At 38.1% G+C, this 19553-nt stretch overlaps 1 protein-coding gene across 1 annotated transcript in view; it reads right to left on the reverse strand.

Annotated features, from left to right (window-relative positions):
- The window catches only part of UFL1 (UFM1 specific ligase 1), a 60772-nt gene that overhangs the window by 28481 nt on the left and 12738 nt on the right, over nt 1-19553 (reverse strand). Inside the window, exons 4-6 of the mRNA XM_059941561.1 lie at nt 9089-9186; nt 8432-8546; nt 6175-6305 (exon numbers count right to left, since the gene is read on the reverse strand). Of these exons, the coding sequence (XP_059797544.1) occupies nt 6175-6305; nt 8432-8546; nt 9089-9186 (344 nt within the window). The remainder of the gene's footprint in view (nt 1-6174; nt 6306-8431; nt 8547-9088; nt 9187-19553) is intronic.

Here is a 19553-nt window from a genome sequence, read left to right on the forward strand (position 1 = left end):
GAAAATATCTGCAAACAATGTGACCAACAAGGAGTTATTTCCAAAATATAGTTTATATAGCTCAATATAAAAAAAAACAAAAAACAAAAAACACCAAACAACCCAATCAAAAATGGGCAGAAGACCTAAATAGACATTTCTCCAAAGAAGACATAAAGATGGCCAATAGGCACATGAAAAGATGCTCAACATCACTAATTATTAGAGAAATGCAAATCAAAACTACAATGAGGTATCACCTCACATGGGTCAGAATGGCCATCATCAAAAAGTCTACAAATAATAAATGCTGGAAAGGGTGTGGAGAAAAGGGAACCCTCCTACACTGTTGGTGGGAATGTAAATTGGTGCAGCCACTGTGGAAAACAGTATGGAGGCTCCCTAAAAAACTAAAAATAGAGCTACCTTTTGATCCAGCAATCTCACTCCTGGGCATACATCCAGAAAAGACAAAAACTCTAATTCGAAAAGATACATGCACCCCAATGTTCATAGCAGCACTATTAATAATAGCCAAGATGTGAAAGCAACCTAAGTGTCCATCAACAGATGAATGGATAAAGAAGATGTGATATATATACACACACACAATAGAATATTACTCAGCCATAAAAAAGAATTAAATGTTGCCATTTGCAGCAACATGGATGGACCTAGAGATTATCATACAAAGTGAAGTCAGAGAAAGACAAATGCCGTATGACATCACTTACATATGGAATCTAAACTATGATACAAATGATCTTATTTACAAAACAGAAACAGACTCAGACATAGAAAACAAACTTATGGTTGTCAAAGGGGAAAAGGGGTGGGGGAGGGATAAATCAGAAGTTTGGGATTAGGAGATACAAACTACTATATATAAAATAGATAAACAAGAAGGTCCTACTGTATAGCACAGGGAATTATATTCAGTATCCTGTAATAAAGTATAATGGAAAAGAACATGAAGAAAAATATATATACACATATATATGTATAACTGAATTGCTTGCTGAACACCAGAAACCAACACAACATTGTAAATCAATTAAAAAAAAAAAAAAAAAAAAAAAAAAAAACTGCACCAAATTTTACATCCTTAAGCAGAATTATGCTATTGAAATACCAGGTAATTGATCTGTCTTCCCATTCTGGGATCAATTTACTTTCCCACCAAAATTTCACCTCAAATTTGGTGACTCTTGACTATCTGTCTTGCCCTTTATTGTATGTTAATTTCTTGTTCATTCTATTCTTTCTGTCTGCGAGGCTCTCCTCACCTGGGAAGTCAGTGAATGTTATATGATTCCATTTCTGAAGAAAAATGAGATCACGTACATACTGAAAGGAAACTGGAATGCTGTATTCCAGTTAGGGTGTATGACTGGGAGAAATCCACTTTAATTTCTCTCTTTTGCTTATCAGTATTTTCTGTAATGATTATACATTTCTTTTTTTTTTTGAACAGCTTTAATGAGACATACAAAATTTACATATAAATCTAACCAATTCTAAGTATACAATTCAACGATCTCAATAAATTAATAGAGCTGAGCAACCAACGCCACAATCCAGTTTTAGAAGGTTTCCATCACCCAAAAAGTTCCTTCCTAGATGTTTGCAGTTAATTCCTGTTGCCACCCGTAGACCTAGAGAACCACTGATCTGCTTTCTGCCTCTACAAATGTGCTTTTCTAGAGATTTCTTATAAATGGAATCAGTATGTGGTCTCTTGTGTCCGGCTTCTTTTACTTAGCATGTCTTTGAGGTTCATGCATAATAAAGCACGGATCAGTATTCACTCCTTTTTATTGCTGAATAGCATTCTGGTGTACGGATATACTATATTTTGTTGTTTGTATCCATTTATCAGCTGATGGACACCTGGATTATTTCCAGTTTGGGGCTATTATGAATAATGCTGCTATGAAGATTTGTTTCATGCCTTTGTGCAGAGATATGTTTTCATTTCTTTTGGATAGATCCCTGTGAATGCTTTTCTTTTATAATAATTATAATTTCTTTTAAGTAAAGGAAACAATTGAAAAAAAAAGATCTAGACTTTTTTCTGACTCCAATTTTTTTCTTCCCTATTCATTTTAAACCAATTATACAAGTTCTCTGGTTTAGGTTTAGTCTGTGTTTTTATTCTTATGCATATAACTAAAAGACTTTTAAGTTATTCCAACTACTTGATTCTCTCTTGTTGATTATTTAAAATGTTATAAATTTTCCCTATGACAAACCTGGGAGAGCAGAAACAGTTGTCAAAATATGAATTAATATTTAAAACCGCTGTGTTTGGGGATTTTTGACTAAACTATTACTTTTACCAAATTCTTATATAGATCAATTTGGTTTATATTAAATTATTTTACCTAAAATTTTCAGTTGAATTATTTAGAGCCCCCCCCCGAACCAATTAGGTCCAATTACGTGAAGTTTGCTCTCCTCTGTTTATCTTATTACAACCTTCTCATGTTTTTTGTTTTCTGTTCCTTTCTACCTGAACACATTCCTATAAAAATGTGGAGGGCTCCTTGAAGAACTTTATCTTAAAATTGCTGGGTGCATAACTTACTATGGGTGTTCAATAAAAGTTTAACTGGATTGCACAAAATTTCTAGCTTTTATTGTACAATGAAACTTAGCTGCTGAATTATTTCAATCTGGAATACAATGTAGCTTAGTATACCTACATACCTCATTCTTCTCACTAATTACTTCCTGCTCTTCTTTCTGGCTACCTATAGTAACAATAAACATAAACCCTTTTTAATCAGAGATGCAGGTCTTCTCTCTGAAGTTAGACCAGAAAAGTGAGTTGGTTCCTTGTATTTAAGAGGCAAATATGAAGATACATTACCTTAAATGGAACTATCTAGAAGCCACACAGCCTAGCAACATCTTTTGTGGCTCAAAATTTGTTTTTGCTCTCATGGTTTGATAATACCTCCATACAGAGAAACTCAGGGCTACTATGAGTCAGGAAAATATTATTTGCTGAACCAGATGATAACTACACTCACCACAATAACTGGTCAAAGAAAAAGGATAAATATTTGTTAATAGGAAAAATACACTGTTTTTTTTTTGTTTGTTTTTTTGACTAAGTTATAAATGTTCAGGGTACAAAAAAGTTACAAAACGGAGTCCCCCTCCATTCCTATCACTCAGCTACTCAGTTCCTCTCCTGGAAAAAACTACTGTTCTTGTGTTAGAAGGGTGATCTGGTGGAAGCTGTCAGAGCCTATGTAAAGAAGACATCCATATAGGGAAGAGAGCTGTAGCAGCAAATGGGAGATCAGTCACATAAAGGGGAATTAATCAAATAAGTAAATACATTAAGGATAATGGGAGCTAGGTTTCTCATGGACAGAGAAGGGAGTTACAATTATGGAAAAGGAGAAAACTAGAACAAGACTTAGAGTGTTGGAGGTATCAGTGTGAACTCACGGTTCCTGATACACAACGATACAAAAATATAGATATATAGGGGGGGTGTATATAATTGTGTAACGTGTATACCTTAGCTTGTCTGCTGAGAGGGCTTGGGAGCAGGAACAACCAAACAGCAATAAACAATCTAGTGTCCAGATCTTGGTTTCTAAATACTATACTCTACTAAAAGGAACCAGGGCTCCTTGGAGGAATGGCTGATTCCAAGGTTGGAACAGGTAAAGTATGAACTGAGCCTGGAACTTCTTGTTGTGCCAGAAAGAAAAGAAGTGTTGGAAGAATGATGGGGACCTGTCAAAAGGACACAGAAGCCAGCTTGAAGGGCCTTCCACTAGCTAAATCAGAGCCAATTTGAAAATCTAAATAATGGTAACAATAGATTATAATCCAATGAATAATATAGAAAACTGTAAGTCCACAGTGATTTAATGAATAAACTGAAAATTTGATGAAAAACAGGGTAACTCACATGATCTCAAACTGCCCTCCCCATAAATACTTAATTATAAAGGGAAACAAGAATCTTTATGAGAAGTCTAGCAGATATCTCCTTATTAAGAAGTCACAATGCACCTCATCAGTAACTGGAAAAATCTGAATTGTATGCCACCTGATAGGGTTCAATGACAAGAACATATAATCACTTTTGTGATATTCCTGCCAAAGATGCATAACCTGAATATAAGTATGACAAAGTAGCAGAAAGGAAAGATTGAATATTCTATGAAATAACTGGCCTGTGATCTTCAAGTGTCAAGGTCATGAAAGTAAGAGTAAGTGTTCCAGATTGAAAGTGACTAAGGAGACATGACAAATGCACTATGTGATTCTGAACTGGATCCTTTTTGTATAAAGAATATTATTGGGACAACTGGTAAAACATGAATGGGATCCAAGGACTGGATGGTAGTAATGGATCACGGTCAATTTTCTGATTTTGATGTTTGTATTGTAGTTCTATAGGACGTTGCCCTTGTTTGTAGGAAATACAGACTAAAGTGTGATTATGGGACATCATGTCAGCCACTTTCTCTCAAATGGGACAGAATTTAAAAAAAAAAGGTTCTCTTGCAACTTTTCTGTAAGTGTGAGATAAAAAAAAGGAAGAAAGAAAGAAAACTGTTGCATTAGATTGCAAGCTCTCTCTTCTATCCTTTTAGTCTTTTGTTCCACCAGGGCCCTGAATGTATTAGGTGTTCAATGCGTGCTTTTGATTTGTTGAATGACAAAAAGAAATCACTGTGGCTGCCACGAAAAAATGTCCTGAAAGGTAATAAGAGTAGAAGAAGGGGGACTTGTTAGAAACCTCCTGAAACAGTCTAGGTAAAAAATGGACTGAAGTGGTAAGAATGGTGATGTCAGAGAAGTAAAGATTACGTAAATATTTAAAATATGAATTCAAAAGATGTTGTGCTATGGAAAGGGAGGTAAGAGAAAGGATGGCATAAAGGAGGACTCCCAGTTTTCTGGCAAAACCAACCTGATGATGATATTTACTGGTAATGGAAACACCAGTGGAAGAATAAATTCAGAAGAGGTGGAAAGTGGGACAGTAGTGAGTTAGTTTAAATATGCTGAATTTGAGGCACTTGTAACAAAACACTTCAAAAGAGATGCTGTACAGATAGTATGAGTCTGAAACTTAGAAGAAAGGTAAAAGCACCTAGGCAGACAGTACAGGACTGAGAAGAAAAGATGGCCTGAAACAAAACTTTCAAGGCTCGTGAAAGGAGGAAGAGCCAGAAAAGGTACAGCCTAATAAGGTACTGCCAAAAGACATAAAAAGAAACCAGGAAAGTATAGTGTTAAAAAAAAAAAAAAAAGAAAGAAAGAGATGGGAACATTTCAAGAAGGAAGCCGTAATTGGGGTTAAATGGTGCTATAAAGTAAAACAAGGACAGGAAATACCCATTAGATTTAATGATACTGACATCATTGCTATGTAAGTTGTAGAAGCCAGATGGGTGAGTTGAGAAGTTACTGAAGGTAAGAAAACTGAGACAGTAACTGTAGACATCAATTCGAGAAGGTTCACTTTAAGGAAAGGAATAAACAAGATGGTAAAGGGAGTGGAATATGGGGTTGAGAGAGGTTTGATTGTTTTAAAATGGAGAAATCTGGACATTTAAATGCTGGTGGGACCCAAAAACCACTGAGATAAACTAAATGACACAGGAGAAAAGAGAATTGAGAATGTAGGTTTTCTTAATTCCACACTGGAGTTTGTTACACAGGCCCCAAACATTAAGTTCAAGTGATTTTGAAAGTAAAATTGTCATTCATTAGAATTCTAGAATGTTATTTAGTTAAAAAAAAAAAAAAAAAAGTTCTAAAGTCATCCAGTCCCGTCTGCGGCCCAAAGAAGTTAGGTGTGACTGACTTATCTACTCAGGGTCACAAGGTTACTATGTGATAGGGCTATGACCCAAGGACTTCTGACTGCATACTCTTTCCACGATCCCAGGGTGACTTTATATATGATCTGGGTGTTCTGCAGAAGTACATCTGGGGTCATAACGATGGTGAAGGTAGGCGAGTAAAGGAGATGTGGGTTGGAGAGAGTGTGGCTACATTCTAGGGCTCTGGAATCCCCATTCCTATTTCACAGAAGCTGCCCTCTGTCTATTTAACAAACTAGGGTCCTGAATGAGATTCTGCTTTAAAAAAAAAAAAAAAAGCAAACAATAATCAAACAAATGTAAAAATATACATAATTTAAAATATGCTTACCGGGTAATAGCACTGAACAACCCACGGATGCGTGCTTTATGTCTAGCTACAAAAGCTTCAGTAAATATTACTCCTCTGTTATCAAGATCAATGTGTCCGTTAATAATTCTACCTAGTCGCTGAGTTAGTGCCTGAGGGTAAAGATGGATGAAAATTCTTATTAATTTGAAAGAACAAAATTACACATTTACGTTTGTACAGTCTTACTAGAGTCATGTTGCATGCTGATGCTGTATTAATCATATGATTGAATAATTTCAGCAAGCATGAATTAACAAGATATGTAAGGTAAAATGAAGACTTAGGATCTAGGAAACTTCATAATCTTATGGCAGAGACAAGAATCGAATGAATCAAATAGCTGAATGTTAAAAGGCTCAGCTACTTGCTAAAATAAGGCCTATTTCTATGGTAAAATAAAAGAGATTAACCAATTTTCTAGTTATAATTTTCTAGTTTTCTAGTAGTCTGACACATAGACAGCCACGACATATACATGGGTCTTGGAGAGGATCCTATATGGAGCCTAACAGAGAGAAATAAATGTTATTCCAAGATTCTGCGACCTAGGGAAACATAAGACCTGAACAGTTATCTTCTGTGATGCAAATATTAACAAACTGTGTCCAGAAATCTATACTGACAGACAACCTGATTTCTTGGTAATCTCAAGAGAGTATTTTTCCACAGCTACACTATGACTGGGATCAGGTACATATAAAATAAGCCTGGACATATTTGCCTTCCCAGGACAAGTTAAATCTACTCAAGTCAGCTTGGCTGGTACTTTTATGGTACAGAAAAATGCTTTCCAAACAACTTCTTAATGAGCTTTTAGAATACTGCCTGTGATACTGAGAAAAATTAAAACTGAAAAATATTAAGAAACTATATATATTTCTAAAATGTATCAGTAGCACAATTTTATAAGAAATCATTTGAATCTGTTCTGATACTTCTATTTAAAAGTGTCTAAAAATTTTTTTTTTTACCTTCTGTGATTTACATATATTTGCCAATTTTATCTTCTGTGATTTACATACATTTGCCGATTTTATCTTCTGTGATTTACATACATTTGCTCAGGAGCTTAGGCTCCTGAAATGCTTTGTAAAACAGATCTATGCCCTAAATGGTATTTTAGATGCAATTAGGAGAAATCACTCAGCTAAAATGAGTGAGTAAATCGGTTGTATTATAAATTAATCTCATGCAATTATGGTTTGGTAAGTTAAAGTATAAAGAGATTTGGCTTTTCCCTTATTTGTTGCAGTAAATACAAAACAAAACCATCACTTATTGAGTACTTCCACTGTGCCAGCCATTTCAGTAGATATATCATGAATATAACCTCATTGAGATCTATGAAAGAGACAATTATTCCCATTTTCAGATACGTAACTGGAAGCACAAAAGACATGAAATAATTTTCCTGACACTGAATAACTAAGCAGTGGCATAGACAGAATTCAAATCAAGGTCTGTTTAACTCCAAAGCCCATGCACTTTCCACTGTACCAAATGGACTTCTATAATTCTAAAATGTCAAACCACTTTAAGAAAAAAGAAACAACAAACAGGGAACTAGCCTCTATTTTCAGGTAGCATTGTTATTACACTATAAATCAAGATATCTGATTTGAGTATTGACACAAGTACCAAAAATTAAGAGAATATAAGTGATTCCTTGGTTCTTCTTCCTGTCACACTGACAGTTTAGAGGAGGAAAAAAGGTGACATCAAAAGATGTTGGTACTACTTACATTTTGGGCAAGAAAATTCTTTGTTGGGAAGGGATGTTCTGTGCACTGCAGGATGTTTAGCATCAGCCTTGACCTTTACCACACAAGATGCCAGTAGCACCCCTTCTAAATTATAGTCTTCATCAGTTATTTCTTAAAATATAACTAGGCAATCAGAACTGATGATACCATGGTTAAAGTTTCTGTACAGCTGTTATCAGAACATTAAATAAACCTATATGCTTATGGTACACCTGCTACTGCATCAAAGCAGGCCTAGAACTTAAGTCTACTTAAGTTTAGGGTGTCTCTGGGTTCAGGAAGATTACAATCACTTCTAAACAATCTCATCAGAGCCATCAATGTTTAAGTATTCCCCAAATATATTGCTAGAACATCAGTAGTCAAACACTTGCAAAAAATCAATTAATGGTAAGAAGGTCTAGTTTCTTCCCTCCCATTAAAATTCTTTTATTTATCTGAAAAGACATATTAGAGTATTAAGAAAAAAATACCTGTGTCAGAAAGTTTCCAGGAAGATCATAGGTTTTACACAGTTCGGATATGGTTACCTGACCACTTTCCTGTAATTTATCATTTACCTCTTCTGCTAACCGATCCAAATAGTTCCTAATAGTTTAAAAAAAAAAAAAAGGAAAAACCCAATTAGGAATACTAATTTTCCTCTATCTATTATGTTTAATTCCTGTTGCAATAAGGTATGCCCCAAAAGTAATGAATATGGTATGTTTAGGTAAACACCATTCGTTACTCATATTCTGAAAATTATTTTCTTACCAATGTAACTAAATGTAAGGTTAATCAAATAATAAATGCTGAAATTGTTTTCAACAATTAAAATTCTGCAATCATTTTCATTAATATTTTTGGAACAATTCTGCTTTCAGAGTTAAACTCATACAGGAAAGATGATAAAAATTATGTTTTGTGTCGCTTTAAAACAATAGAAAAAAATAAAAGTTTATATTATTTCCAAGTACTCCACACAATTAAGCACTTACTTTTTAAGTACAATGATCCTTACAATGAAAATCAGCACTAAAAGAGTTCTAAACAAAATGCTGAAATGGCCACAACTGTTCTAAATTTAGGTATAAATTTACTTACAAAAAAAAAGAAAACAAAAAAGTGTTCTTAAATATTGTACTTACTCATCTATCAGTTGTCCCAACACTAGCTGAACATGTTTTTCTGATTTAACAATGTCACCAATTCTGTTTTCAATATGAGTCAGATCCACATTAATCGCCTGGAAAATAAGTACAAATTCTATTAGTGATAAGTTCATACTGTTTAAGTTTGAAATTACATATTTAGAACTTAAAAAAAAAAACTTATTTACCCTTAGGTGAATTTCAAATTGATTTGAAATATTATAAAAAGTCTCAAATAAAAAATTAGAGGCTTGTTGCTTATTTACTTTCACTTCCGAACAAGTACATTTTCACTTGCTAAGAAAGTTCATATTAAGAAGTTACACCATTTCAGGGGTCTTTTCTCCTCCAGACTCCCTCCTGGAGCCCGGGGAGTCTGGTGGGGCACAACAGGCAAGTCTCAACCCGCCAGAGATCACGCAGTGAGGTGGTGAGTCTGTGACCCAAACCGCCCATTGCCTCGGGGCAGTCGCCAGACTGCCGCCCCACAGGCAGCCACTTGGCCCAAGGATCAACCCAGCCCTGGTTCTCTCGCTCAGGAGAGGCTTTGCAGGCCAGAATTCAGGGGATCAAGCTGGCCCATGCATCTCAGCCCCTGCTGTGGTTCTCAGGCTTGCTAAGATGTCAGCCAAACCTGCTGTCGGCTTTGTGAACAAGGCTTCTCGGCAGATCCTGGCTGGTGGTTCTGAGGTAGGAGGTAGATGGGCCCCTGGGCTGAACAGCTAGAGTTTGTCAGGCAGAGTAAATTGGAGCTTTGTGTTCCCTAGACACTTCAAGGACAAAGCTAATGGCAGGAGCTGAGCTCTGCCAGAATAAAGAGATAAGATGACCACATCTATCACTCCTGAGGTCAAGGAGACCTCCCTGACTGCACATGTGCAGAAAGACTCCTCGGGGGTCAAAAAGGGAGGGGCGCTACCCCATAATAGGTGCTGTCAATGTCCCACAGGCTGCTGCGCTGGAATCCATCTTGGCAAAAAGATGCACACGCATATGGAGAAGCGTCCTGGGTCAGGTCAGAGGTTGGAAACGAAGCAAGATGACTGGCCAGAGAAAAACAAACACCTGGAAAAACTGCCTCCATATAAGTGATTTAAATCACCTCTCTGGTGTGCTCCTCATTAGGGAGGATGCCTGCACTCTTCTCTGGGTGTGTATTTTTGCTTTGCTCTAAATAAACTGGTTCTTTGTTCTCTTTGCACATACTGTGCTTCCAATAAATCTTGTGCCTGCTTTACAATGTCTCTTTGTGGAATTCTTTCTCCCAAGAAGACAAGGACCAAGGTCCTCTCACCTGCCGACATCATCTGGTGCCATGACTTGGACTGCTTCCAAGGTAACTGGCAGGTCTTGCTCAACTAGGGCTAGAGACCTCTGCTTGCACTATCTTCCTTACTTTCTCCTTTGGCCTGCACCTTTCTTTCCTACTTTTCTTGCACATAAGGGTCTGTTTTTCACTACGTATTTTCACACCCTCCTGGGAGAAGATCTTTTGCTTTTTATTTCTAAACTGCCAACGCTGTCTTTGTCAGGCTGAGTACACAGGCTCCCTGAGGTCTTATCTTTGTTACAAAAAACACCAGGGCATATGACTTTGGAAATAATTATGTTTCCCAACTCCAATTCTTCCAAGAGTTCCTCCTTTTACCTCTCGGACCCCCCCCACCCCTCAAGCTTTGGCAGCCCTTACACTGCTATGGACAGCCTATTGGGCTGGCCAATTCCCAGCAGATCATGTCATAAATTTTACAAATGCTCAATCCCGAGGAGTACATCCCAGTAGGAAACCTTGTTATAGGACATAGGGGAGATCTGATGTCTATAAAGCTTAAGGAAAAACCGGCAACCGCTCTGCACTGGTTCAAATGTCCCCCCCAGGTAAGAAGGGAGGGCACCCTGTGCAAGGAACCAAAGTTGACCAGAGATGTCTGGTTAGAAATCAGTGGGGGAGTAGAGGATGCTCCAAAGCCCGTCAGCATTAAGATCGAAAGACATTCAGAGGACACTCTGAATCTCCTCCAGGTGCCTCCTAGTAATGTTTCCAGGATGCTGGACTTCATTTCTAGGAGCACTGTTCTTGGCTGCAGGTTATTCAACATGGGAGGATCTCCTTCTAAACCAAAAAAAGCACCCCTCAGAAACGCTCCCAGGGCACTAAGTTTTTTTTGTTCTTTCTGTCCACTTTTAGTCATAAACACCATGGAAGGTATCCCTGGGACAACAATGTATCAGCCAGTCTGCCTCTGTCATTAGGGCCAATTTGAGCACTCTTTGGTCTAAATTCTAGCTATGAAACTATGAATACAGAAAAAGATGTTTTTTTTTTTGACACTGTGTGGCCACAATACTCTTTAGACTCCAGAAAAAACTGGTTAAGATAAAACCCTTTTGAAATTGCAAAACTGGTTCTTTCTGCATATGCAATTAGAGAAAGCTAGCTTGTTAAAATACTTTTTTTCAGAATTCTGACCCTGAGAGAACAAAAATATGCCTAGTAGAAAGCCTGAAGTTAACTCTTCTCATGTCCTTGAGAGACAAACACAGCCCACTTTGCCTGAGACTTCAGCCTTGGGTTAATTAGTAGAACTTCAAGCCAAGGGGAAAAAAAAGCAAAGAGGCATTTTAAACCTCAAGCAGAAACTGTGAGATCTCTGTCTGTCTGGATTTATGTATATCTCAGTATGTGTCTCTGTCTGTGGATAATATTGCTGAGGCTAATTCGTAAATGAACTCTATTTAATTGGCTGAAAGAAAAGTAAGTGCTTACAAATCAAACAATTCTATATACAAGAGAAACTAAGCTAAACAAATTTCAGGTTCACATGATCTGGGAGATATTCAGTATTGAACCGGTATCTGATATTAAAGTTAGTTTAAGTTTATTAATACAGACATGTCTTTAGAGTCATCAATATTAAGTATACCTTTGTTGTACCTAGGTTTACTGAAAGTCATTAAGTTCACACTGTATCTGTTACAACATTTGTCAACAAGAGAATTAACTTAGTATGGGATAAAAGTTTTTGAGTAAACACTGTGGGAATAATTATGTTCTAGTTTTTCCAGATTTTTGGTACCTTGAAACTTTAGTTTTGCTAAATCAAGTCAAATGATAAAAAGTCATTAAACGTCTAAATCATTTTTAAGATAAAATACTGGAATATTGATTGCTGAACAAATCTAAATTCACCTACTTTTGTCTTCTCGCAAGAGGGAAACTAAAGATGTTTGGGTTTATTAGACACATGCCTTGCACTACATTGAGAAAAGAAATTGTGCTTTGGGAAAACGCATGTTTTTAGAGGTTATGGAATATATTAAGTTTGCTAATCAGGAAATGCCAATACGACAAACAGTTCACAATTGCTTTCTTCTTGGTTTTCACTAGAGGTTAAGGTTTTTATGGATTAACAAGTATAATACGTAATTAAAGCTACTAAAATGATAAGGAAAGCATTTCAATGTGTGAAGCAAGTAGAATATATGTTGTCGGTGATAGAAGATATGAAGACTGAACTTAGTTCTCTCTCTGTTAAGAGAACAAAGTTTTCTTGGAATGCTGCTTTTGATAACAGACTGTGTGAATTTCTTTGCCTTTAGGTGACTTGTATTTGCTTTTGAAATCTTTTGTTACTTTGGTTGAGTAAGTAAGTATTATTTCACAATGATCTATGATTCTATTTGACTAAGTGTTTTAAAACTTTTTGATATTTTTTAACAAACTTCCCAAGTGTCAAATTGTAATTAAAGTTCTTCTGACCTCCAGCTAACTTCAAGGCACTTCAGAGGGCCCCTGAGGCATCTCAGAAAAATATTACACTAACTGGGATTATTTGACAGATTAAATTACAGGAGGAACACTGTCAAATAAAAGGTAACAACGACAGAATCTGTAAAGATCATGACACATGTAGATAAAGTTCACTCTGCTTCTACAAAGATTAACCCCTGACTGTCAGACTCTGCCATCCTGATGTCCTTGTAACATGGCAATGGTCTATTCCTAAATCAGGGAATTTAAAATGGGTAAACAATAGCTGTAAATTAAACAGTCAGGGCTATGGGAAATCCAAGGTGGCCACCTGGCTTTTCCCAGCTCCCTGGCAAACTCCATTTTTACTTGATGGGTTAAAGCCTTCCCTGGCTGCAGGGCTGATGCCCTCACAATGAAAAGGAAATGGTTAAAAAATGTGTTTTCCACTTGGGGTATACTTTCTTCAACCTCCAGTGATCGAGGCACCCACTTCACCGGACAAATCATACAAGCCTTAACACAAACTTCTTGAAATTATCACTGTAACTATCATCTTCAATCATCAGGCAAGGTCAACAAAACTAATGGAAAAAGTGGACTCAAACAGAACAAAAATTAATTACATGGGATTAAATGAACTGGTAAATATGATTAATTTTTATGACTTTGACATATTACCGACTTCTAATCTTTGTTTTTCAGATACAGAAAAGCCCTTCTCCTCAAGCTACTTATGGCTTACAACAATTTGGTAATTTACACCTGAGGATAAAATTAAAACATTTTCCTCTTTGCCTGGTCCCTCCAGAAACTGGAGACCCTTGGGTTATGAACAGACTTATCAGGTAAATAAAAAAGACTGCCTCCTGACATGTACAGGAATCTCAAAATATTTTAGGGACCTCTAGAAGACAGAAATCCACCTAAGCAAAATCTGATGGCTGGCCTTTGGCATGGCTTTCTTGGCCTTGAGAGGCCTTTTGGGAATTTAGTCTGAGACTCCTGAGGAGTTACACCAGAGTCAGTATGGAGGAGCCTATGTGGTCAATGGACCAAACTTATTTTGAAAACAAATTGTTCTTGGCTGTGTTTGGTGGAAATGAGGGCAATTTTAGAAAAAGGATTGTTTCACTAAATATTAAATTCTAGTTTTGTTAATTAAGGCCTGTGTCTACTAAGACTCACTTCCCAGATAGTTCCTCACTGTTAACATTATATTGTTACAAAATTTAATTAAATTATTAAAGGGACATTCTAAGTTTCTTTCTGAAGCCTAACTTCATAATCAACCTTTGGATAAAGATCACATACTCCATGATCTACAACCTGAAGATTAACACTAGGCTATGATCATTTAAGTTTAAAGGAACAATTAGACTATATTAAGGATAACCAGCCTAGTAACATTAGGAAATTAAGCTGAATGTCTTATGGACAATGCCAATGTATATAATTTCCCTTAAAGATAAGTGGTACAAAACAGACTAAGACAGACAACTTGAGGATATACTAGGCTGCACCTAATGTAAGTTCTTGACTTAAACCCTTACTTCTGACCTTACTAATACTGCTAGCTATATTATTTTTTATTGCCTGTTTTACAGAATTGTTATTTCTTACATTACCAAATGTGTGACTGATCTCTGATAAAATGATGATATATAGTCTCATACGAAATCAATGACTGTTAACAGTGTAACTCTAGATATGGGAGGAAGCAACAAGATGGAATATTTTCCTGGATCGTAAGAGACTAGTAAGACAAGTGGTCCAGAGACTTTTGGCTACTGATAACAAGGCCTAGTCCAGTAATAAATAGCACAGTGAGTGACCTGTCAGCAAAATCTTCACCAGACCTGGGAATGAACATTCCTAGCGCCATGGGACAAAATGGTCATAAAATGCCACCCAAACCATGTTCAAATTTATGATTATAAAGGGCCCTGCCAACTGGAAACTGGCACTCGCCATCTACCTCTACAAGGATTAAATCATGAGCTGCTTCAGCTGCTGATCTTCAACATCCCATGAAAAGAGTTCGGGATGGAAATCAGAAATGAGGCACTCTGTGCTCTGGGGAAAAGTGACAGAACAGGCCTTCAGATAGTTAGATATTTTCAGGTAAGGATTTTTTTGATCCCAAATTCTTGCCTCTTCTCATACCTAGAAAAACACTAAAATCATTAACAGTGACATCTGCTTTGGCTATTAAGGGAAAAATTACAATTAAAAGTCAAAATGAAGGAGCTGTGGTTCAGCCATGCAAGGTAATACGAGCTGACACTACAGGCGTGATTTCAGAAAAGACCTTGTATTGCTGAGAACTTAAGTTTTATGAGCTTATGACTTGACGCCACCAGCCGTTCTCAGGACAATACCAGCTGACAGCTGGTAGCTACAACCTTACATTTTCAAGGTCTCCTTTTGTAACTACTACATTTTTAAATAATAAAATTGCTTTAGATCATACATTAACAGAAAGAAGGGGCATGTGTAGTGACCAATAGCTCCCGTTATTTATGTGTTAATACCACATCAAAGGTTAAAACCTACTTAGATAAAACTAGACAACTGGCTACCTGGCTACAAGTCTCCCCGAAGCACCAGGTCCATATTGGGTCTCAGGCTTATTCTCCTGGGAAAAAAAAATGAGATCTGTTTTGTCTATTAATGTGCAGGTTGTCAATCCTCCAACTGCTTCTAACTGGGGCTGTAACACCTACAGCAATCACACTGGGTTAATAGAAAAGGACATCAAAAATATATGACCAGGCCAAATGGTTCTATTCTTTGAACAGGATAAGCCAAGCACTGACTCTATCTGGACCAGTATCAAAACTGTTACCAAATGTAACCTGGTTCTTACTACTGCTTGGGCCTCTGGTTACAATAATTCTTTTACTGATCTTTGGCCCTTGCTTTCTTTTAACCTACTTGTTCAGTTTGTTCTCTCTAGGATGCAACAGTTTCCCAGACAATATGACGGTGATCCAGAGATTCCAGCCATTCCTTGAAACGGATCTTGCCAGAATAATAACAGAAGTCACCCTGGGGCCCCTTAATGAGACCTGGTGAGGGCTCCATGACCCCAACTAGGTAGGGTCTATGAGCCCCTTGCCGGCCTGAAGAATCTATAGAGGAAAGACTGTTGCCGTTCATCCTCCCAATAAAGATTTCTTGGGGTTCACGTCTCTCGGGGGCATTTGAGGTAGAAGGTAGACAGGCCCCTGGGCTGAACAGCTAGAGTTTGTCAGGCAGAGTAATTGGAGGTTTGTATGCCCTAGACACTTCAAGGACAAAGTTAATGGCAGGAGCTGAGCTCTGCTGAAGTAAATAGATGACTGCATCTATCACTCCTGAGGTCAAGGAAACCTCCCTGACTGCACATGTGCAGAAAGACTCCTTGGGGGTCAAAAAGGAAGGGGCACTACCCCATAAAAGGTGCTGTCAATCTTCCATAGGCCTCTGTGCTGGAATCCACCTTGGCAAAAAGATGCACACGCATATCAGGAAGGGCCCTGGGTCTGGTCAGAGGTGGGAAACGAAGCGAGATGACTGACCAAAGGAAAACAAAGGCCCGGAAAAACTGCCTCCATATAAGTGATTTAAATCACCTCTCTGGTGTGCTCCTCATCAGGGAGAACGTCCACACTCTTCTCTGGGCATGTATTTCTGCTTTGCTCTAAATAAATTGCTTCTTTCTTCTCTTTGCACATACTGTGCTTCCGATAAATTCTGTGCCTGCTTTACAGTGGAATTCTTTCTCCAAAGAAGACAAGGACCAAGGTCCTCTAACCTAACGACATCAGTTCTGCTCATTTTTGGAAGGCAGGGAAACACGGTGGTGGAGTTGAAGGACGTGAGCTCACCTCCTCTCAAGAAAACACCAAAATCACAACTAACTGCTGAACGACTATCAACAAAAAAGACTGGAACCTATCAAAAAGGATATTCCACATCCAAAGACAAAGAAGGAGCCACAAGGAGATGACAGGAGGGGCGCTTTCTCAATATAATCAAACCCCGTACCCGCCAGGTGGATAATCCACAAACTGGATCCTCTGTTACAGAGTTTCTCCCACAGAAGTGAGAGTTCTGATCACCACATCAGGCTCCCCAGCCTAGGGGTCTGGCATCGGGAGGAAGAGCCCCCAGAGCATTTGGCTTTGAAGGCCAGTGGGCTTGCGTGCAGGAGCTCCACAGGACTAGAGGAAATAGAGACTCCACACTTGGAAGGCACACACAAGGTTTCATATGCACTGGGACCCAGAGCAAAGCAGTGACTCCACAGTAGCCTGAGCCAGACCTACCTGAGGGTCCTGGAGGGTCTCCTAGGAAGGTGGGGGTCTTCTGTGGCCCACTGCGGGGGCAAGGACACTGGTGGCAGAGGCCCCAGGGAATACTCCTCCGCGTGAGTTCTTTGCAGGTTGCCATTTTGGCACCAAGATCTGGCCCCACCCAAGAGCCTGCAGGCTCCAGTGTTGGGACACCTCAGGCCAACCAACCAACAGGGTGGGACCACACCCCATCCATCAACAGAAAGGCTAACTAACGTTGTCCTGAGCCCACAAACACCTCTAGACACACCCCTTGACATGGCCCTGTCCAGCAGAGGGGCAGGACCCAGCTCCACCCACCAGGGGGCAGGACCCAGTCCCTCCCACCAGGAAGACTGCACAAGCCCGTGAACCAACCTCACCCACTAGGAGGCAAACACCAGAAGCAAGGAGAACTACAATCCTGAAGCCTGTGGAATGGAAACCTCAAACACAGAAAGTTAAATAAAATGACATGGCAGAGAAATATGTTCCAGATAAAGGAATAAGATAAAGCCCCAGAAGGACAACTAAGTGAAGTGGAAATGGGGAATCTGCCTGAAAACGAGTTCAGAATAATGATAGCAAAGATGATCCAAGATCTTGGAAAAAGAATGAAGGCACAGACTGAGAAGATACAAGAAATGTTAAACAAGAGCTAGAAGATTTAAAGAACAAACAGAGATGAACAATACAATAACTGTGATGAAGAATACACTAGAAGGAATCAACAGCAGAATAAATGAGGCAGAAGAACACATAAGTGAGCTGGAAGACAGATTGGTGGAAAACACTGCCGTGGAACAGAATAAAGAAAAAAGAATGAAAAGAAATGAGGACAACCTAAGACACCTCTGGGACAATGTTAAATGTGCCAACATTCACATTATAGGGGTCCCAGAAGGAGGAGAGAGAGAAAGGGCATGAGAAAATATTTGAAGCGGTAACAGCCGAAAACTTCCCTAACACAAGAAAGGAAACACTCACTCAAGATCAGGAAGCACAGAGTTCCTTACAGGATAAACCCAAGGAGGAACAAACCAAGACACATACTTATCAAACTGACAAAAATCAAAGACAAAGAAAAAATATTAAAAGAAACAAGGGAAAAGAAACAAATAACATACAACGGAATCCCCATAAGGATATCAGCTGATTTTTCAGCAGAAACTATGCAAGACAGAAGGGAGTACCACAATATATTTAAAGTGATGAAAGGGAAAAATCCTACAAGCAGGAATACTCTACCCAGCAAGGCTCTCATTCAGATTCGATGGAGAAATCAAGCTTTACAGACAAGCAAAAGCTAAGCAAATTCACCAGACCAGCTTTGCAACCAATGCTAAAGGAACTTCTCTAGGTGGAAAGAGAAATCCAGAACTAGAAACAAGAAAACTAAGAATGGAAAAGCTCACCAGCAAAGGCAAACATACAGTAAAGGTAGGAAATCATCCACACACAAATATGATATCAAAACCAGCAATCTTGAGAAAAAGAGAGTACAAATGCAGGACATTGGAAATGCATTTGAAATTAAAACACCAGCAACTTAAAACAATCTGGTATATATAAACACTGCTGTATCAAAACCTCATGGTAACAGCAAACCAAAAATCTACGATACACACTCAAAAAAGAGAAAGCAATCCAAATACAACACTAAAGATAGTCATCAAATCACAAGAGAACAAAAGAGAAAGGGACGAAAAAAGACCTACAAAAACAAATCCAAAACAATTAACAAAATGGCAATAAGAACATACATATCAATAATTACCTTAAATGTGAATGGATTAAATGATCCAACCAAAAGATTGGTTGAATGAGTACAAAAACAAGACCCATATATATGCTGTCTACAAGAGACCCACTTCAGAGCTACGGACACATAGAGACTGAAAGTGAGGGGATGGAAAAAGGTATGCCATGCAAATGGAAATCAAAAGAGAGCTGGAGTAGCAATACTCATATGAGACAAAAGAGACTTTAAAATAAAGACTGTTATAAGAGACACAGGAGGACACTACATAATGATCACAGGATTAATCTAAAAAGAAAATACAACAATTATAAATATATATGCACACAACACAAGAGCACCTCAACATAAAAGGCAAATGCTAACAGACATAAAAGGAGAAATCAACAGTAACACAATGAAAGTGGGGGACTTTAACACCCCACTTACATAAATGGACAGATTATCCAGACAGAAAATCAATAAGGAAACACAGGCCTTAAATGACACATTAGAGCCGATGGACTTAATTGATATCTATAGGACATGCCACCCAAAAGCAGCAGATTACACTTTCTTCTCAAGTGCACATGGAACATTCTCCAGGATAGATCACATCGTGGGCCACAAATCAAGCCTCAGTAAATTGAAGAA

Source organism: Balaenoptera ricei, chromosome 12, assembly GCF_028023285.1.
Source record: "Balaenoptera ricei isolate mBalRic1 chromosome 12, mBalRic1.hap2, whole genome shotgun sequence".
Taxonomy (NCBI): domain Eukaryota; kingdom Metazoa; phylum Chordata; class Mammalia; order Artiodactyla; family Balaenopteridae; genus Balaenoptera; species Balaenoptera ricei.